Raw genomic sequence first — 22,418 nt, forward strand, 5'->3', positions numbered from 1 at the left:
TGCAGGAATGTTAAAAATCACGTTTTAAGGGTTTAATAATACTCATACTACGAATGTAACATTACATCTTTAGTATTTACAATCTCATAATGTTATATATGATGCTTTGCAGAATTACTTCTTCTATATAGGCCTATAGCCTACTTTAATATGATTTTGAATGCAGACATTTGACTTCTCTGTGTTTTATGCTGTTATTTCAGTAAAGGATTAGCCTACGTCTTTAAAGGACCCATAGGAGTTAATCTAAAGGCTTTTCGGTGCCTGAGGCTTTGTTCTGTGTTCTTTGTGTCCACATATACCTTCTTTTGACCAGTTTCTCCGCATGGTTATGCTGTATAGTGCGAAAAATCATGAAGAGCTTCGGAGTCTTGCCATCCCTCCTGAAGGGTTCTCATCAGCACCATCATCTAATTTATGGGCCTAATTAGTGATTTTTGTCCTCTTGGTTTTTCTATCTGTCTCATGCTAATGAAGGCATTTTCTGCCATCTGACAATAACGGTCATCTCAAGTAGTAATGATATGCCGATTTTTACTTAGTGCAGTTCTGATTAGCCTGCAGAGGAAAGACATGCCAAACTTAGTGAATAATGTGATAAAGTGCAGACCGAAACTCACATTAGTCACAACAATAACAGGAAAGACGTGTCCCTTTTTTATGTGTGAAACATTTAAAAAAGTTAAAGTGTAGACAAGAGAACATAACTACACAAAATGATGTTACAATATGAATCATAAAAGCAAGATCATAAAGGGTTTAAGTTGTAGTAAATGATTGAGTGCCAGACCATGATAAAGGAATAGGGAACATCTGAACAATTAGGTGAACTGTGGTCAGGAGAAGAAGAGTTAATGAGCTGCATGTGCAGTGAGAGGAGCATAAGAGACAGGATCCATATTTAGCCCATATCATATGGAGTTCTACGCAGGCATCAGAATAGGCCGCTAATACCGCGCGCATTCTCTCCCCCCTTATTTTCATTAGCTCTGATGACTGCGGAATTGATGCGGCCTGCAAGTTATCAAGAGCCACTAATTTCACATTAACGACCATTGACTGCGGTTGCTTGATTCGAGGGGGTTTGTGACAATTATCACAATCAGGATTGGAGCCCAAATCGTTTACCTTGACTCCGTGATTATTTTCTCCGAGCCGAGCGCACATTGCAAAATTGTATGGTGTCAAAAAACCTTAAATAATGAGGAGACCAGGAGGAACGGCTATCTCTTTCAAGCACGCACGCACTTACATGCACGCACACTCACACTCCCCCCTTACAACAACTGTGGGCAATGAACAATGGAAATAGCGTTTTACTTGAAATAGGATAGATAGATAGATAGATAGATAGATATAAAAATGTATGGATTATTCCATTGATCTTTTTATAAAATAGGCCTATGACTCCTATAGGCATTAATGTAGTTTAAATAATTATTATATAGGCCTATTATAATACTACGATCATTAATTTGTTTTTTATAAATAGTAATAATTTAAAAACATTTGTAAACAAATAACATATTATGATAATCTTTGTAATTTTCATATTATTTACCACTAGAAATTTTACTAAAGCACTGTTTTGTTTCCCAGTAAAAAGTTATATTTATTGTGTTATAGTATACACTTTAAAACATATATTTCATACTGTCACATTTCATAATGTTTGATATTAGTCTACATTTATATGAGTATCAGAATAACAATGAACGGTTTATGATGAGAAGTTATAGTACTGATCTGAGTCCGCGATGTACTCTCGCGAGATTACATACAGTCACATGATCAGGTTGGGAGAAAACCAGGAAATCATGTGTTGTGTGTAGAGCAAGAAGAGGAACAGATGCTTTAATCCTTGTTTTCGATCATGTCTATTCACAAAAACTGTTACTTTTTGCTTATTTTAGTACTTAATATTTACGCTCTCGTGTCTGGTGATGGTATAAACGTCTCTGCTTCAGATTCAGCGGACACACTGACACAAAGCTCGCCTTACAGTCCTGCTGCTGCTGTTGTTTTGGTGAACTCGCCTGTGTTTAGGAAGCCGGATGTCGACTCTATTTTCTCCCTGAACCTGCTGTCCTCCTTCCCAGAAGACGAGGAGATCTCTGTATACTGCAGCGACCTGCTGCACATCTTCGGTCAGCGGTATGTCACCTATGTGAACTGCTCCGTGAACTCGTCCCGGCCTGTGAAAGTCTGCCAGAACTGTTACTCCAGCTATGGCAGCCTCACGGAGATCTACCTGAAAATCTCATCAGAGGTGTGTGCTCAGACGCAAAGTAATTTTTCTGTGTTTTAGATTTCAGTAAACTGTCTGCCTGCACAAAGAGGACAGCTGGTGTGTGTGTGTGTGTGTGTGTGTGTGTGTGGTCGAGTCACGAGTCTTGTGATGTGTCTGACTGGTGGTGTCAAATTAGAGGAAACACCAGTTCATCTGCTTCACTTGCTATCAATAGAAAACTGAGGAAAACATTTTATTTGCTTTTATCAGGAATACAATCTTAACCTGGATGTTATATGTGGTGGAAGGAGTATTCATTAATTTACATTACATAAAAAGTAAATGTACTCAAGTACTGTACTTAAAGGTGGGGTATGTAATTTATTTCAGAAACACTTTTTGTTATATTCCATGGAATGCTCTTAACATCCCGATAGGAATGAATATCTTAAGTGCTTTGACAATAAATACATACAAAAATGTCATCTGTGGAAGCCGTAGTACTGTAAAAAGCACGACCAATCATTTTAGCCGGCCCGGCTAAAATAACTGGATGGCCTACCTGCCATCTGTGATCTGTGCACACACTTATCTCGTGCCCTCATTGGTCATGTGCGCGTTCGTGCATGCGTTCGTGTGTGTTGGAGGAGGGGCTCTGTAAGGAAGTCTGAAGGAAGAGGCAGATTTTTTCCGGTTGTGTACTTTCAAATTCTAGCGCTGGTTTCTCCAAAATTACGTACCCCAATTTAAGTACTTATTTCTACCCACTACAATTCAGAGGTAAAGACTGTACTATTACTCAACTACATTTATTTAATAGCCTACCTTTAGTTACTTTGCAGATTTGGATGTGAAATATAATCAACAGTTAAATTAGACTTTAGTTACACCTGAAGTAAATTCACAAGCTCCCCTTCAGTATACATAGTCATTAAAACTAACTGCACCTTTACATTACATGTCACGCTTTTATCCAAAGCGACTTACATACTCAATACTGTGGACAATCCCCAGTGAAGTGTCTTGCCCAGGGACACAACAACAAGCTGGGGTTTGAACCTGTGACCCCATGATCCTAACACCAACACACTAGCCCACTGCACCACATGCCTCCTTTAACAGCTTGATAACACTTTAATGCATCAATCATTTTAATCAAAACATATAATATATATTATTCTGAAATGGGCCAGTCTGCATAATGAGTACTTTTACTTTTGGTACTTTAAGGGTGCGTTCACACCTGCCTTGTGTAGTCCGGTTGAATCTAACCCTGGTGCGTTTAGCCGCTTGGTGCGGTTCATTTGGGTCGGTGTGACGAACACAATCCGAGACCTCTTAAAGGAATGCTCCACTCATTAGATAATTAATCAAAACTTCAGTATTTAGTGAAACATTATGTTTAAACCATACCCTGAAGAAATCAGCGATATTCCCCGGTAAATAATGATTTTATAGCTCTTTTTTTATCAAAACCTGTATATTCCGTCAGGCAGCTGCCATTTTGGCCATTTTCAGTAGTCACGTGATGGTCGTGACGTCATCCATGCGTTCACTTTGTAAACACACGAAAACATGGCATAGTATTTGAGTTCGGACTCGTCAGCCGAGGAAGAAGTTTTGAGCAATATGAAGAGATTGGATGGGGGAATTCAGCCATACAGGTTCGAGCCTACTTAGTACTACTTAGTAGATACAATGATTTTGATTACTAGATATGTATGCATATAGTACCACCCTTGCTAGCGATTCCCTCTCTAGTTTAGCATAATCAGCCTCGTTGTCCCTGGCCCTAGAACCACGATTTTATGGGGCCGGAAAAACTGGGGGAAAATACCCACTAGCCGGTACTACGCTATATGGAAAGGCCACCAAAAACTGGCCTGGCCTGGACGATAAAGGACGTTTAAACGGGGCTACCCGCTGCAATGGAAATGCGCTATAACATACCTTATTCTTACTCCGAGCACTACTTCTGGTCCTCCGTCGCTTCACACTTGCAGAGGGCGATTTCTCAACTGGCCGAACTGGTGTCCTGGTCGGTGATGACACCAGAAAGACCGATGGTACTGCATCTCCATTAAGTAATGGTTGTTCAATAAATCCCATGTTATGTTTTATCATACTCTCAGAGTAGTCGTCCGGAAACTTGAAATGTTCGCTGCATACATGCGCCTGTGGATCTTTCGGTTCGGGCCGGCCACATTTCGCTAGCCACTGCCTCCGAACGTACTTCCTACGCTTACCTTTTGGCAACAGATGGAACCGAGCATTCCGTGGATTGTTCCTATCAGAATTGTGGCAATGTTTCGCGATACAATGAGGCATATTTGAAGAGAGTAACTACAGTAAATAACATGAACATCAACGTGTCCTCGAAACCAAACGCATGGTTTACGTCACGTCCGGTAAAATGGCGCCGCCCACAGTGTTGATGTTATTTCGGTAATTAATCAGTTTAAAATCACTGATAATGTCATCGGATAAAAAAAAAAAAAAAGAAAGACTGGCAGAGACTGGTCTGTTTTATCGGATGATAATTATTTAAAAATGAGTGTCATGAGCATACCATTCCTTTAAGTGAACTAAACAACCGGACTCTGGTCCGCTAAAATAGGTGGTCTCGGAGCGCTTGCTTGCGAACTCTGGAGTGGTTCATTGCTGGTGTGAACACAGTCCGCACCAAAACATAGGAAGCGTAGTATTTACGTGTCACAAGAACGCGGATGTCTTCAAAATCTTTATCGAAAGAGTCTTTCAAGACATCCGCGGTTGTTTAGTTAAAGAGTGAAGCAGAATTAAGTGTTGAACAGGTCGTGTAAAGTAAAAATGCTCCGTCAACTACATAAAAGTAAGAACACCTGTCGTCGGTGAAACGCCCCTCCTTACTGCAGAACGTCTCTCATTAATGTTTTTTAACGGACGTTGTCTGATTATATAATTATATGTGCGGGCCGCTAGAGTCTGTTGATCTCCAGATTAACAGCAGCATGAGAATAACCTGCCGAAAGTGCCGATGCTCCATGGCGGAGGCTCCGGTAGAAATGGCCGGGATTTGCGTTGTTTTTACCCCCTTAATGTCTGACCAATGGTTGTACAGCATTTTCGTGCACATGACTTGCCAGTGTGAACGCAAACCGAACCTTCTGAAAAATGAAACAATGTAACAAACTGTGGTATGGGGCCTAATTTATAAAGGGATATACATTCAAAAAATTAAAAATGGCTTACGCCAGTTTCTACGCAATGTTTGCGATTTATAAAATACTAACTTGACGGGAAAATGTGCGGTCCTCCACGCAAACTCTAACCCATGCGTACGCACTAAGCACAAAAACGGGAGGGACGAGAAACTGCGACACCGTTGGCAGAAGGAAGAATGGAGAGAAATGTGTGGAAATAATACCATAAATAAAATGTTACCTCTTATTTATCATATATGAAGAATTCATTTTCAAACATTGATTAAAGCCAATCTTAAAATGATTTAGCAAACGCCTGTTTGAGACTCCTCAGTGCACACAAAAACATAACTTGGAGAAATAAATAAATACGGATATGTTATTTAAAACCACCTCGAATATGTTGTGTTAATGTTATGAAATGTTTTCTCATAAATGATGCGGTAAGCAGGAGGACAGAATTACGTCTAAACTGACGCCGTTTAGCATTTCTATAGGTTGTAGATACGAGCATGGTTTTATATACTATCATGTTTAATTGTGTTTTATGCCATTTGCCAAGACTTGATAAGTCGCTCGTAAAACACAGGAGGTATGGAAACTAAGAACACCATATGTGGTAAATTGTACAGCTAATATAACGCAACACATTAGTTGTATTTCCTTTAACTGGTGGATATAGAGTTGCTGCGGGGGGGGGGGGGGGGGGGGGGGGGGGGGGGGGTTGAGATGCACAGGCTGCAGCGGAGACGCTGTGCACAACTGATCGCCAGCTGGGACACAAACCACAAAATACAAAAACATAATTCAGATCCAGTCGTCATGACTCCACTCCGGAGGGATTCCCCAACCATTTCTTACAGTTTCTCATCAAGGGGGTGTCTCCTGTCCGGGGACAGGAGACAGGACAGGAGTACAAACACACTGCCAGAGGAATGCTATGTGTATTTTTTTTGTCATGAACCTTTTTCGGACCACATATTTATTTATTTTGGTGACGATCCGACCTCCATGCTGCTACTCTGGTTCAAACTGCATCCACCAAACAATATGATTTATCTTGACCTCCCCAAAATAACCAAAATCTGACACGGTGTGAGATGTATTTTTGTAGCTGTTGTGTCCTCATTTCCTGCGATCTTCTTCATAAAGTCAGTCAGAATGAATGAATGGGCGTTTCTTTGACTATTTATAGGCAAATATGGGCGTTACGTGAAGCCCGCAAAAGCTGCACCGCATTTCGAGTCGAATGTGATTTATAAAGGGAAACCGGCGTAGGAAGTGCCGTCCGCACTTTCCTCGCCGGTACGCAATGTTTGGTGAATCGGAAAATGTCGGAACATTTCTGTACCTATTTTTTGGATTTCTACTACGTAAGCAACCTTCCCACGTGAATCCTACGCACGGCATTATAAATGAGGCCCCTGGTGCGCACCAGAAAACTGACTATTAGGTGTGAATGCACTCTTCCTTTTGATGCCAATACTTTTCTTTTACTTGAGAATTTTGATTGCAGGACTTTAACTTAACTTATTCCTAAACTCTGGTACTTCTATCGATCTACCGAACACTCCATTACAAGTAAATATCCTGAACTCTGATTGTTACTAAAAATGAAGTACATCAAAAACATATTTTAAGGTAATGTATTTATGCAGAACGGCTCCTTACAAAGTGTTATATTATTATAGATTATTGCAGTATTCAGTTGTTATTTGTACGTGATACTTTGTATACTACTGGGAAATTAAGTTGATGCTGCTGCATCGTATCATATAATCATAACCTGTTTTTAAAAGTAACAGTGTAAAACAAAAATAATTTGAGTAAATTGGTCCGAACTTACTTCCTACGCTTACCTTTTGGCAACAGATGGAACCGAGCATTCCGTGGATTGTTCCTATCAGAATTGTGGCAATGTTTCGCGATACAATGAGGCATATTTGAAGAGAGTAACTACAGTAAATAACATGAACATCGACGTGTCCTCGAAACCAAACGCATGGTTTACGTCACGTCCGGTAAAATGGCGCCGCCCACAGTGTTGATGTTATTTCGGTAATTAATCAGTTTAAAATCACTGATAATGTCATTGGATAAAACATTTTTAAAAAAAAGACTGGCAGAGACTGGTCTGTCTGATGATAATTTTTTTTAAATGAGTGTCATGAGCATACCATTCCTTTAAATGTTTTATTTTTGTGTCTGTTTAAATTGTGTTTATTGTTGTTATAAATTATTAATTAATATAAAATAGTGTGTTTTTCCACTTCCATGATGAAAACCTCGTCGTGCGTATCGTAGTGGAGGTGTTGTGATGAAGGAGGGGGGTCTGCTAAATTAGTATATGTGGGGGATGGGCCCGGATGCTCACCTTTCCACTTCCTGCGAGGGGGGGCTGCCTGCCCGAGCTTAAGTTACGGCTGCGCCGCGGCAAAAATAGGATTCATCCTAATTTTAGAGCAGCGCTGCGCCGAGCCACTTCTAGGACGCGTCTGAGCCGTAACACGGCACGTGTGGTGGAATAGCACCCATTGACTAGAGTGGCCATAAAAGGAAATGATACCGTTTCCAAACCCGACTTTGCCGTACAAACATTGGGCAAAGTTGGGTTTGGAAACGGTATCATTTCCTTTTTGGCAGGCATGCTTAACACCGGAGCCTCAATGCGGGGAAACTTTGGCGCTATTCCGAGTTTGTTCTAATCTGTCAAAATGACGGACTGCTTTCAGATTTTTCCGTCATTGTTAAAAAAATCCGTCATAGACGGAAAATATTCGGTTAACGCGACCTTTGTTTAGGACAGAGTGAATACACACTATACAGAGATGTTGTATGAGAAACCAATGCGATTTTGGAAAATTGCACAATATAAATCTATTTTAGTAGACCTCAACAATGGAATTATGATCAGTAGAAATGGCCATGCCATGGGACCTTTAATGCGAGTGGTTCTTGGTGATAAAATCCAATGGTTCTTCCTCCCTGTAAGATCATTGAATGATGCAGTGTGTCTGTGTGTCCTCAGGTGGTTCCTGGCAATGAGAGCTGCAGGGACAGCATTCTGCGCAACGATCGCCTGATGCTGGTTTATCTGCTCTACAACAACCTGGAAGACATCTGGGGCAAATCAGACTGTGCCAGTAGGTATTCTGCATGGATTTAAACTGGACATGTCTGAAATGTTGGGGTTGGTGTAAATGTGAACATGTGCCTACGTTTGAACTTCTGATTCACACATATGGCGATGCATTTGACCACAGAGGTCAGAGTGCGGGGTCAAGTAGAGGCCGGGTTCAGTTGGTGTTTTTCTTAACGTGCTGTAATTAAAGTGGTCACACTTGCAGCAGAGATCAAACATGTGACTGGCTTTTTATTGGAGACCAATGGAAGCTGGATAATTGAATCAGATTTGGTAGATCTCCACACTGTTTTCTGTCAGTAGGATTCAATATGCATGTTGTTTTACATTAAGGACCATTATGTGATGACTGACTGTTGATCAATGAATTACTTATTTTGTCTTTAGGTTTAAAAAATGGCTGAAGAAAGTAAAATAATGTGCGATATATGTCCTAAAGCGCATGGTTAACCCATCAAAAAGGTCGTCCTTAAAAGAAAACAATTCAGTTTACTATGAAACGCAACTAAAATGCAATAACTGTTGACGAATAAGAAGGTACAACTTTAGGATCCCCATATGGAATCTTTAAATGTTTCCAAACATCTTTTGTATTTTTATAAAACCTGGTTCAGAGCTTGGGAAAAAAAGGGTTAGGTGAGATCTTTATTATTTGATTAAATGTGTCCATTTGAACTAAATAAACATACCTAACGACCGGCTGTTTTTTCTTCCTGTTGTGCAGACTGTGTCACTAAAGGATTCCACAGCCTCACCAACGACACGCTGTACTTCATGAGCTCTGTCAACCAAACTCTCACCTGCTTTGAGAAATATAAAGAGGTACGCCATATATAAGTGGATGAAATCTGTGTGTCCATCATGAGTTCCTGTTCCGATGTTATTTATGATGTCTGTTCTTCACAGGGGAATCACACGGAGCTGTGCAAAAGCTGTAAGAACACCTACCGAGGCCTGAATGAGCTGTACAGCCGAATGGAGACCAACAAAACCATGTGTATTGACATAGAGGATGTGGTATGTATGTCAGGCATTTAAAGAAGTTCATAGAGTTTGGAAGAGAGAAAGCTGCGCCCCCTACAGGAATTTGTCAGCACTAAAGGACCGTTAAAGGGGTCTTTACTAACCTTCAGCTGGTGCCAGGATAATCTCCTCTGGATATGTTTGTCAGGCCTAAACCTTGTAACATTTTACTGGAAATGGAGGAAACAACAAATTCCAAAAGTACTTTAAAAGCCTTGGTTATGGAATGAGATGCTTTTTTAGTTTTGCCTTAAAATATCTCCTTTGTTTTTCAGGGCATTGATAAGATAAACTTGTATCATGGTGTGAAAAAAAGTAGAACATTGGCAAATGGATCTGTGATTCAGGACCATAATCAGAAGTGGAAAAAGGAAAACTAATCTTATAAAAAATGAGAAAAGGATGCTTGTTAGGGTTGCAGGATTAATGCTCCTGTTACCTCTCCCTCAGTGTCATCAGAGCAAGATATTGTCACATGCCTGAATGCAGTGAACATTTGAGCACAGGAAATCAACAGGGTTGTATTAACAGTGTCCTATAATTGTGCTCAGCTGAAGTCTATGTTGAGTTTGGCACCTTGCCTCGTTTCAGATGAATGTGACTCGCAAACTGTGGAGTAAGGAGTACAATTGTTCGTTCCCCCGCGAGGAGACGGTGCCTGTCATCGCCGTGTCCAGCTTCATGCTCTTTCTGCCCATCATCTTCTACTTGAGCAGCTTCCTTCACTCTGAACAAAAGAAACGCAAGCTCATACACCGTGAGTAACCAGCTTAATTCGCCCATTGTCACACGGAGAGATTTTTCGACGGCGTTTTGAGGGGTTTGGGGTTTTTGTGGAGGGGGGGGGGGGGCTGACTGACTGTGATATTGGGGTTTTGTGGGGATGGGGGGGGGGGTGTTCTAGGTTGTTCTAAAGCATGGTGGGGTTGCCTCCTGCAAACCTCTGGATCATAGACAGGGTTGGACAATCTATTGTTGTGTCTGTTGCTGGATGATGGTTGCCTTGAAGGATCAGAGGTCGTTTACCCAGATTGGGGAGGGTGGGAACTTTTTTTGATGAGGGGGTCAAGGACACATTGGGCATCATTCAAGAATGACTCTTAAAAACACATTTCTTCTTAAGTAGCAAGATCTAGTGATTTAAGAGAACTGAGTTTGAATTTTTAATAACATTTCTTAGTGTTGCAGACCAGAGTCATCCACAGCACAGGTTCTTCATTTTGAGAGGGAATTGAATAAGAAAGACAAGAGACATGAATAAAACATATTTGCAGTCCAATAGTGAAATGTTGTTATTAAAAAAACACATCTATGAACTTCTATACTTTTTTCTGTTCATTATTGAAAAAGATGAATGTATAAGCTCATGATGATTAAAATTAATGAATGAAAACATGTCCCACCCCCCTGGCAGTTTGCCGGGGCCCCCTGGGGGTCCCTGAACCTCGCTCTGGGAATCTGCCTTTCTCTTGCAGCAGGAAAAACACTTTTTTTGTCATGGGCATTATATTTCATAATCCCACTCTATTTAGATTTGAAATGTGTTTCAGAAAGAAGTGAACCAGAGACACAAAACTCAAATAAATGTAATACGATATTGATATTCTGTTAATCTTATCATAATCTTTATGGCTCACAAGTGGGTTTTTCTCAGGGTCTTTATGCAGGTTGATGCTCTTTTGTGAAACCTTGCATTAGACTAATCCGAGAGAAACATTAATATTAACTTGCTTTCGTCTTCTTTTTGTCAAAAGCAAGTCTCAAAGCCCTGTGGTGTGAAATTCTTGTTTTTACTCTTTGTTGACAATTTATTTTTAATGAAATGTGCAAAAAAAACTGAGCAAAACCGTTTGTTTTATTTGGCAAATGATGAGTTATGTTTATATGTATGAATACAAAGTGACAATGTTTGTAACAAGGTTGCATTAGGACCATGGATTTGTCTGTGGTCGTATCATCTTCATTATCTCCTTCAGGTTGTGCATTTATAATGACCATTTTGACTTGTCTATAATGACTATTTTACTTTTAATTTCTAGAATAACACAACATACGACAGACAAAGTTGTTTAACTCCTAAAATGGTACTTTGGTTGTTGGATTAATCTAAGTTTTGTGTCTTCACAGCCAAACGGGCGAGGTCATACAACACTCTGATGAACATTCAGGACAAACTGAGCTGAAGAGGAGACGGGTGAATAAAATGGAGGACGGCACTCTTTTATCAGAAGTAACATCCTGGGAGAAGATTTGACTCATTTCCGTCTTGAGAGGTTTGAACGTAGAGGACTCAACAACAGCATTCCCTTTTTGTTTGTTTGTTTGTTTGTTTTCACAAGAGGCTGTGATACCCATCAGTATTCAGAGGACTTCAAGGATCTGCATAATTAAAGTGAAAGTAAAATGCTTTGGGCACTTTGAACATTTGCTTTTATACCCTTAAAATATTCTTCTCAAAGTGAAGTAAATGCAGAATTGAAATTGTATACCTTTTTATATGCGGGCTCTGAGTTTAAAGTGTATGAATACCTTTATACACTCCTAATTACGTGGTGGTTAATGTTGCTGCACAGATCCTCTCCTTTCTTTCAAACAGTCTTCACATTTTGAAGCACATCCTGCAGGGAGAGACACAGCTGTCACTAAAAAGAGTGAGGTGTGTGTGTGTGTGTGTGTGTGTGTGTGTGTGTGTGTGTGTGTGTGTGTGTGTGTGTGTGTGTGTGTGTGTGTGTGTGTGTGTGTGTGTGGTGTGTGTGTGTGTGGTGTGTGTGTGTGTGTGTGTGTGTGTGTGTGTGTGTGTGTGTGTGTGTGTGTGTGTGTGTGTGTGTGTGTGTGTGTGTGTGTGTGTGTGTGTGTGTGTGTGTGTGTGTGTGTGTGTGTGTGGTGTGTGTGTGTGTGTGGTGTGTGAGACCAGGAAATATGCGCACTATTTAAGGGTTGAGAAATGGGGTTTCTGTCTCTAATGTATGTCCAGAAGTGGGCAGCAAAAAAGGAAGCACTTGATGTCCATTAGTGGTGACATGTATCTGCTGTAAGAAGGGGGGGGGGTGCACATCAGTGGGGTGGGAGTAAATAAAGACCTAACACACATAATGTAAGAGCACTCCAGAGGTCCACACTGTGATGTTACCTGGTTTCCAGTCACTGTTTTTCTTTTTGGTTGCATAAAGCTTTTAATGTGCTTTGTTGTCGTTTCCCACTGATGTTTAACTTAATTTGTTAAGAGGTTTCTCACCGCTCATGACGGTGAACTCTCATTTATGTCTCTATTTAGGAATCAGTAAAAAATGCATTTGCTGTGAAATAATGTAAACTTTAATTTGTAATGCATAAGCATGAATAAATACGTTCACGTCAGAGACAACCTGCAAAATGATGTGCTGTGATTTAACCACAGACAGTTTTATGCTGATGATAATTTAGTTTAATCTGAGTTGTAGTAAGGGACCTTATTTACTGGTGGACAATACTGAGGCACATTATTACCTCAAAATGTACATTTTAAACGACTTTTAAGGTAATTAATTAATATCTTCAAAATTAGTAGCTTTACTTTTAATATTCAAACTTATTTTGACCAATATGACCTCTATTGAATGCAGATCTTGAACTTGTGCTTTATTTTTGTTGTTTTGGTAAACACATAACAGTGACTGCAGTTATTTTACTTCTAATGAGCCCATGTTGTATTATGGCTGAATCTGTTTCTTCACACAGTCATGACCCTTGTTCTCAGGTTACATGGCCTTGTGTTTCTTGCAACGCGGCTTTTCCTCCATCATTAGCAGCTAATCTAGATGTGGGATAAAGATACTTGGCCGAATAATCGCAGCAACACATCCGTTAAACTCCTTTGGCTTTTTGGTCTTGTGGAGTGCGGCCCATCAGCAGGTCTAAGAGCCTTAGGATATGCCCAGTCATATGATCCTGATGCTACAAACACACAGCGAGGTGCAGAGGTGGGAAGCAACTAAGTACATTTACTCAAGTACTGTCTTTAAGTTACATTTTTGAAATACTGTACTTGTGTATTTCCATTGTTGTACTTCTAATTCAGAGGTAAATCGTGTACTTTTACGTTGTTACATTTACTTTGTACCTTTAGTTACTTTTCAGATTTTGTTTAATGTTGTTAAATATAATCAACACTTAAATATGACCTAGAGTAAATTCACAAGCTACCTTGCAGAATACAAAGTAAGGCAAGGCAAGTTTATTTATATAGCACCTTTCAACACAATTCAAGGCAATTCAAAGTAGATAACTTTGATGAACCCTTGAATGCATCAATAATTATGATCAAAACATACAATATATATTATTTGGAAATGGACGTATTTGCATAATAAGTACTTTCACTTTTGGTACTATATTGTAATGCTAATACTTTTCTACTTTTACTTGAGGAACATTTGGAATGCAGGACTTTTACTGTAACAGAGTATTCCTTCACTCTGGTACTTCTACTTTTACTCAAGTACCAGATCTGAGTACTTCTCCTACCTCTGGTGAAGTGTTGAGGGGCCCGAAGCTCCAGAATGACAGCTTTGATTCCCGATAAGCCTCGCTGCTTTCCCCACCGGGACCTTAAGCGGGGCTGAAAGTCAGGAAAACCTCCCGGAGAAATGGAGCGCACCCCGCCACGTGAACAGCAGATCGGATGGAAAAGCTGCAGCCCCCCGTGATTCAGCCATTTACAGTCAGAGTAGTAATGTCACCATCTAAAAATACCATAAGTAAAATAGCGGGTCCATATGTAGTGAGTGAACATGTTAACCTAAAAAATGTAAATGGTTCTCATTGGGAATGGCTCCATTCAGTCTGCATTATTAGGCTACTGTATTATTGGATTAACATTACAGATGCACAGGCCTAAACAGAGATGTAATAATGTAGATGGAGTTTATTTGATCCCCAACACCAGTTAGTTTGTGACCAACATTATATTAGATTGGTCTTTGTTTGGTTATGTGAAGAGTTTGACACTAGATATGATGTGGAAACTTTAATACAGATGTGGGAGACATATTTTGACTACAAGTTAATGGTTAGAAATAAGGAATATTTGTTTATTCAGATTAAGATTGAGCAATTACTGACCATTTTCATATGGACGTTTAGCAGCTTTAACAGGGCAATTTATTGTTTTTGTGGAGAGCAGAAATAACACAAACACCTTAAAAACAAGTACTTTTTCATTTCGAATACTTCACTACAGGTCAGTGCTGGAGAAAGTATTAAGATACTTTATTAGTAAAAGTGTCAATATCCAACAAGTACAAATATTATACACTTTTATGTGTGAGATGATACAAATAAATAGAAAAAGAGTACACATTTTCCCTCTGCAGAAGTATAGAGTATCATCATGTAGATTTCAGGTACCTTCAAACTGTGACACTCTCACTTAGATCCATGTATTAACCTCTCATCACTCCATGTATTATCTTTACCCTAATGAAGAATGACTGGCTCACAGTATGGCATTAGCGGACAGGCAGCTGACTGACGTGTATGCAGATCATTTAGTCCTATGAAACAAATGAACACATTTCAACCCATGCATTTCTTTAAATGTTCTCCTGCCGACTGCAACAATGAGCAACAGGTTGGCGACGTGAAGTGCCTAATGAGAATGTTTTAGTCGTACTCTGGATTTTGATCTCTCATCCATTGAATTGTTAGCCTCACATGTCACAAAATGACAGTATATCTCTGGATGTTTGCGTTCTAACCAGCTTAATGTTCTTATCTTTTTCCTTCATACTCCATCTTTAGAGACAGACGGGTGCAGCTTTCGTTATAAGATCAGGCTTGGAGTCTTCTTTTTGCCACTGTGTAAAAGAGAGACAAGGGTCTTTTAGTGAGCTGCGAGAAGAACATGTTTCTTTTCAAGTGCTTAAGAATTGTGCTTTTTTTCTTGGCCACAGTTTATGATAAAATGCAAAGGCAGCTGTTTTACCCTTTCACTAAACTGACTGAACTCTGGCAAAAAACAAAACAAAATCCACCAGTAATCACGGCCTAATGCCTGCATAATTAGTGTACACCTAATCCACCCACAAAGAGCTTTGATAAGAAACAATGACTGTGAGAATAATAAATCTCTAAGTGTTACAGTTTATACGGAAGAAATTAATTCGATTTATGAAAACTGACTCACATCCTGATCTGGACTGCCTGCATGCTGAGGTTTTTGTAAGATAAGGATAAGATCAAAAACAGAATACATATTGACTTTTAGATACTAAGGTTTGTACACACTCATAAAGTAAAGGATTCTGGACGTTAATTCATATCAATTCAATATGGTTGATTTATAGATTTGAATCTTTAATTCTGATTCTGAAAAGAGCCTGTCATTTTTATGCAATATTCCGAATTACAACAATATAGCCTCTAGGACATCAGTGCTCAGAGATGTACATAGCCATTGTGATTTGGATGTAAATGCACACTTTATTTTATCTTACAGACTTGTCCAAATCTAAATTACAGTTTTAATAAATGTTATTCATTATATTTTCTAATAAGGGATCATCTACTAAGAACTTCTCAGATTGATCACATTTTAGTTAAAATCTTTGTATTTTGTACCTAATGATTCATTATTTGACACACTTTTTTACCAAATTGCAAAACACATCGCTTGATTGCTCTCATTTTGATAAATCCAGGCTTTAAATTGTGCAACTCTTCATCCTTTCTCTTGCTCTCGGTAATGTGTGAACGCGTTGAGGAGGAGGAGGAGCTGAGGAGGAATAAAGCAGGCATGTTGTATATATCCTTTATTTAACCAGGTAGAGATAAAGGATATATATCTTATCTAAAGCCAGTTGAGTAGCTCTATGAAACCTGATTGTACTTATATGATTCTGTTTTCTTCAAGTTTGTATCTTCTTGGTCGAATGCACTTATTGTAAGTCGCTTTGGATAAAAGCGTCTTCTAAATGTAATATATAACATGTTGAAGCATGACGGCTGAACTGAGGATTGTTGAGTGGATAAATGATGACCCAAACCTCAGACCCTGTCTTATAAGAATGAAAAAACAATAAGAGACTGGCAACAAAGACCCTTGAGTTTATTTCATTTACATCATTATGAACACATGATGTTATTATTGTTTCCTGTAATATCCTCTTCTTCTGCATAATGTGTTTGTCAGTGTCCCTCACTCTTTCTCCTCATTTAAAAAGGTACAAATCGTGCAGTTTAACATTTACAACCAACATGGTTACGATGGAAAATAAACTGTATGGCTGTTTGCAAAAAAGATGCTCCAGCAGATGGCAAAAACATACAGTACTTCTCTTTGCCAGGTTACCTTGAGACAAGGCCAGCACACTTTTCAGATTTGAAAGAAGAGGATGCTCTTTGTGTTGTTTCTGAATCTGGCCTTTCCTCTTCGATTTATTCAATCTAATTCTTGACAAATGACAGTTTTTTGTTCTTTGACAAGGTCACAGCCTCCTCTAGACTAAATGCCTCTGTATTCTCTGCTTTCCTCCACTCTGCTTCATTCTCCTCAGTGCATCCCATGATACAAAGCATTGAATGTCTCCTTCGTTAGTGCAATATTAACAAACTGTTAGTCAGGACTTAAGTTGTTACGCAAGCCCTCCCCACCACCACTATGAACTGTCAGTTAGTTAACTGGCTGAAGGTCAGGCTTAGATTATGCACCTCTCAACCCCTGTGCAATGAATATGATGCTTTGTTGAAGAAGGAGTAAACATATGCCCCTGGGGGTAGGAATTAGCAGACACACACACATGCACCCTCTCTCACAGAGCATATGCAGAGTGAATGGGGCTTATTATACACCTGCGAGTGGGGTCAAAGTCTGTCAATCCCTAGCTTATGGTATTATAATAGATTATAGAATCACTCTCTAATGGCAGTCATTCAGTTTGTAATCTCGGCAGCTTGATGCAAAAGCACTCAGAGTTCCAGCTAAGGGTCTGTTGAAAATAAGGCCTTCTCCTCATTCATCCCTTACTTCCCCCCCTTTCACAAAGGTCTTATGACAAGTCAGCTGTTGGTGACATCACAGATGCTGGATCAGATGTCAGAAACCTTTGCTGGCTGACTTACATCCCTTGTGGCTCAGCAGCAACTGAGGCCACTTGAGGCCAAAGGAGCGGTGAGGTGCCCGGGGGGTGAGGGGTAGGGGGGCACTTCACAGGGCAGGAACATCTGACCCATGTGTGGGTTTGTTTGTGTGGACGACCGGAGAGTGCCCATCTTGCCATCAGCTTGAGAAGACATTAATCATGTGTGTGAAGAGTGTGTGTGTGGCTTACAAAGTGTGGATGTTGTGCATGTGCGTGACAGGATATCTGTTCTTGAGACATGGCAGTGAAATCTGCATGTGTTTGAAACATCTTGTCAAACATAAAAGGTTTGGGGGATAGTAGTTTGTGGAACCTGAGTTGAGTTTGGATCACAAGACAGTACCGCCACCTCCTGGTTTCTTTGAATATTACAACCACGGTACGCCTCATGATCAAGTCACTGTGCCTGATTCTTTTAGTGAACATTATGTATAAATGTTGACTGTTTAATGCAAATATTGACAATTTTTTTAAAAGCAGATTTATATTTATTACCCAAGTACCATGTAGACCTGTTGGTTTGTAATTGTGATGTTCTTTTTTTAACGTGGTGCTTACCTCTCTCTTTAATACATGTACATAATACATGTTCCCTCTGTGGGACAAATAAAGGGATTCTGATTCTGATTCTATTTCTAGATAAGCTATCGTGACTTTTGCAGGCAGTTTGTTGCCCTTGGAATATTGTTTTTAGTATAGTTTTTGATGGTTATACATGCGTGACTTAAGACCTAGTATTTTAAACTTGCTTAATGTCTTAAGAGTATAGGCAGACCTCATTTGATAATGTTATACGTGATAATGTTACATCAGTTTTAAGAAAATACTTTTTTAACTGACTGTATTTAGAGGTCATGTACTACTCCTGTAAAAATGCTTGTGTTAATATGCCTTCCCATTTTTGTTTCCTTAATGACAATCATAAAATATTTCCAATAAAGTGATAGTATCAAATAACTGTCTAGAACGTTTTTTTGTTTGTTAAGAAAACAGACCATACTAATGCCTTGCAGACAGTTTTTTCGTGATGTTTATAAATTACAATGACCAGTCAGAAGTTTAGAAACCGGATGCTACCAATAGATGGCAGTAACATGCCAAATATCATATTAACGATCAGTATTTTACTTTCTGCATTGCTACAACTGCCCAGTTAAACTACACATGTATCAATATTCTCAAAACTGTAAGTATAACTGTCACAAATGTTTCATGAGAAAACAGAACTCTATTGTCGTTTTTGTTGTTAATAAAAGAGTTTTTTTGCCCGACCTTGAAGTTTCAACTTTATTTTCTTCAAATTAACAGACCTTTTTTATTTATTATTATTTGTTTTTATTGACAATTATTTTACAAACCATCAAGGATCATTGTAACAGTAAAACATTTCACTTGGTGTTGATACAGTGCAAAAATACAAATAACATACAGGAAAAAAAATAACTTTACGGAAGTGTGTGGGTCCTATTCAAGTAACATAAATAAGTCCAATAATGTCATTCATGTATTGGAGCGATTTTGCAAAAACTTTGAGTTCATTCTTCCATCCGGTCATATGAGGTTTAGCTTTCAAATATTTACACTTATGAATAAAATGTTTACTCAAATTAATAGACTAGAGGCTTCTCAATACTCAAATTTCCCCTCCTCGACTCCTCGGTCCTCGGTCCTCCGGTAGTGACCCGGAAATGAATTTCAGCGCGCAGGACGTCTCATTTCTCTAAATGCACACCGAGGACCGAGCATCGAGCGTCGAGGAGGCTCTCTGGAGGAGCTCTAACCGAGGATACACTGATGGTTCCTCCACGGCTCCTCCACGGATGCATTTCCGGGAACGGTGGAGGCGTGACGCACGGCCGGACTTATCTCAGCCAATGACAGCTATGCATGCATCCCCTGGATATTATTTTAGAAACTGCTTTCATCGCGTCGCGATGTTTCCAGAGAGAACAGCTGTACGGTCCATGCAGAAAGCAGAGCAGTGTGTATAATATATATCACTCAGTATAACAGGCCTACTCTCTTTATTTGCTTTAGTTTAGTAAATATCTACAAACAAAGAGTCGATATTTTTCTAAGACCATTGCTTCACATAATAAAATACACAACGGCTTATGCTTTTGGAGCTGTAGGTGTGTGTGGTACAGCGTGTAGGTGTGTGTTGTACAGTGCGTAAATGCGGCGGACAGACGGGTCTCAGTTGGTTTGGTGTCCTCTGCTTACTTTTAATAGGCTACTTGTAAATACAACTTTTGGCCCGTAATTTCAATTCCCCATTTCAGCGACCAGAGAGAGGGGGGGATATATCCAGTCTCTGATTGTGTTACGTTATTATGAGAGTTCTCTCATACTTTAAATTGTATATATTTATATAAATATATTTGTGTGTGTGTGTCCGCATCTGCAGCCTGTTATTGTGTCATTATACCGCACTCTCAATGAATTCAAAGTAAATATGTGGGGGAACAATGTTCAGCTGATTTAACAGAGATACAGCGCTATGACAAAACACTCGACAGCTGATGCAGCTGTTGCCACGTAATAATGAATGGACGTCTCTTTAAAATGACCGCTCAGAGGAGAGGAGTTCTCATTTCTTTAAACGTCTGCTGCTTCCCCTAGGGGAAATTTGAGTATTGAGAAGCCTCTACTGTCTCTGAAGTTCTAACAGTTTTGCTTTTGAGGTTTCAATATTACGAGGGACACTTGAAGGTAGCACTCTTTATTCTGGTCGCTCTGTCGCCAAGGCAACGTTACCAAACAGACCGCGGCGCCACAGACCTGCTGCTTTTTCATCAGGACAGAAACCAACATATCTGTCAGGACTTTCACACAACATACTGTGGAAGACAGTGATATGGACCCAGAAGAGGCGTATGAACCGTCTGAGATGTTCGAGAATGAAGAGGCCAAGAGCGGGTTAGTGTGTAAACTGGGCAGTCACAGCGAAAAGTATTTTAGAAAACCTAACGACAAGTCAAAGTGGCTAAACAATAATTATATTGTAATATAAGATACAATGGTATGTCTAGGCTACAGGAAACCTTTATTTTTCAACGAAGTCAACTATAATAAGAAAGAAAGTATCATAAATGCATTAATAATAACAATGCTGCATTATTTGGAGTCAATGGGTCACATGACATGGAAGCTACAAAAAAATGAATGAGTTTCCAATTGAAAAACGGCTGTTTTTTCATTAAAATGTTTATAACAAGTAGAAGGTAGACTATATAATTCATTAACAAATAAATATTCCATGCATGTCCATTATAAATCTGCATTGATTTTGTGTCACTTGACCTGGAAGCTGTTGAAATAAACAGAAATTAAGCTCTATTAAAAGATAATTCTATTAACTTATATTCAAATATTTATGTACAATCAATTCATATCAGTCATAAAAAAATGGATGGTCCATAAGTGAGAATGAGAGTGGTAAAGTGTGAGGGCTCAGACATGAGCTAACCGTCCTCTGACTCAGACAGTCTGTTGAATATCCAATGTAAAACTAGCTTCCTAGGTCTTGTTTTTTCTATCCTTATATTTGTAATGAGCCCCTGAACCAATATACAAAGGATAGCAGGGTAGCCTGATTACAAATGAGTAAAAATATTCTAGTTTAAATCTATGTTTCATCGTCCTTAGTTTTAGTTTGAATCCAACTGCTTACTGTACATCTACAGGGCCTCCACACAGGAGGATGAAGAAGACCCTGATATGAAGGTCGATGAGGAGCCCTATGAGATCCAGCCTCAAGAGGTGGATGAGGAGGAGGAGGAGGAGGAAGAGGAGGAGGAGGAGGAGGAGGGAAGTGAAAAGGTTTGTTGAGTGTCCAACCCTTCAGTGTTCATGTCCTCTACATCCACAGTCATTTATTTGTATCAATGTACCAATCAAAAATCACCTTTTCGTTTATTCAGGATTCATTACTTTATTGACAAATCAACATGATTGGTTGGAATTTGTCTCAATTAGCTCACTTAAACCCAGACAGACCAAATGAGTAAAGCCACTTACTCCCGAAGCCTATAGTACAATAAAATAAATAAATAAAACATTTAGATAATATCCTTACCGGTTAAATACATATGAGAGCGTAAAACAATTAATTAAATCCAACATATAGGGAACCTAAGATAAAACACCAGAACCTGTAGGGAAATTAGCAGCACCACCAAACCACCCACTAGATAAAGTGCATTAAAAACATATTGTACAATTAAATAACCTGTCTAGTTACCTGCCTATGTTTGTAGAGTAATGGAGGCAGGTACGTTTCAGGATAATTATGTGCTGGTCTGGAACCTGCACGTTGATTCTCTCACAAAGTCTTTTGTGAGAGGGAAGAACATTTAAGTTGTAAACCAGGTGAGAGTGGTCCTTTAAGACTTTAAATCCCCTAATCTGCAGTCTAGCCGTGTAGATTCCCCTGGAGTGGGAGATCATCCAATAATTCTGGTAGCAGTGAGCACCACTCTGTCCAGCTGTATCCTGTCCCCAGCTAAAATGTTATGTAAACACACAGTTTTGTTTAAGTAAAGATATTGGCAATGCTGCGCTGCAATAACCATCCCTCTTTGCAAGGCCGGATTAGTACCTCCAGGGGCCCCTGGGCACTGAGCACTCATGACCCCCCCCACCGAACCGACGTACCAACAAGTAACACCACGCCTACCCAATCCTACCAACATGACCAATATTTAGAATTTTCAGTCAATCTG

The 22,418-nt window shown here is 39.5% G+C and overlaps 2 protein-coding genes across 2 annotated transcripts in view; both read left to right on the top strand.

Annotated features, from left to right (window-relative positions):
* The first annotated feature begins 1,806 nt into the window (after positions 1–1,806).
* On the top strand, positions 1,807–12,950 carry ostm1 (osteoclastogenesis associated transmembrane protein 1). Its single transcript, XM_034230720.1, has 7 exons — positions 1,807–2,269; positions 8,441–8,555; positions 9,279–9,376; positions 9,461–9,571; positions 10,169–10,334; positions 11,705–12,324; positions 12,487–12,950. Exons 1-6 carry the CDS (start codon positions 1,874–1,876, stop codon positions 11,758–11,760), a joined length of 942 nt encoding a protein of 313 aa, XP_034086611.1. The 5' UTR covers positions 1,807–1,873; the 3' UTR covers positions 11,761–12,324; positions 12,487–12,950.
* Positions 12,951–21,486: 8,536 nt separating this feature from the next.
* The window catches only part of drc1 (dynein regulatory complex subunit 1 homolog (Chlamydomonas)), a gene marked incomplete at its 5' end in the record, with an annotated part of 7,539 nt that continues 6,607 nt past the window's right edge, over positions 21,487–22,418 (top strand). Inside the window, one exon of the mRNA XM_034230826.1 lies at positions 21,487–21,516. Within this exon, the coding sequence (XP_034086717.1) occupies positions 21,487–21,516 (30 nt within the window). The remainder of the gene's footprint in view (positions 21,517–22,418) is intronic.

This window comes from Gymnodraco acuticeps, unplaced genomic scaffold, assembly GCF_902827175.1.
Source record: "Gymnodraco acuticeps unplaced genomic scaffold, fGymAcu1.1, whole genome shotgun sequence".
Taxonomy (NCBI): domain Eukaryota; kingdom Metazoa; phylum Chordata; class Actinopteri; order Perciformes; family Bathydraconidae; genus Gymnodraco; species Gymnodraco acuticeps.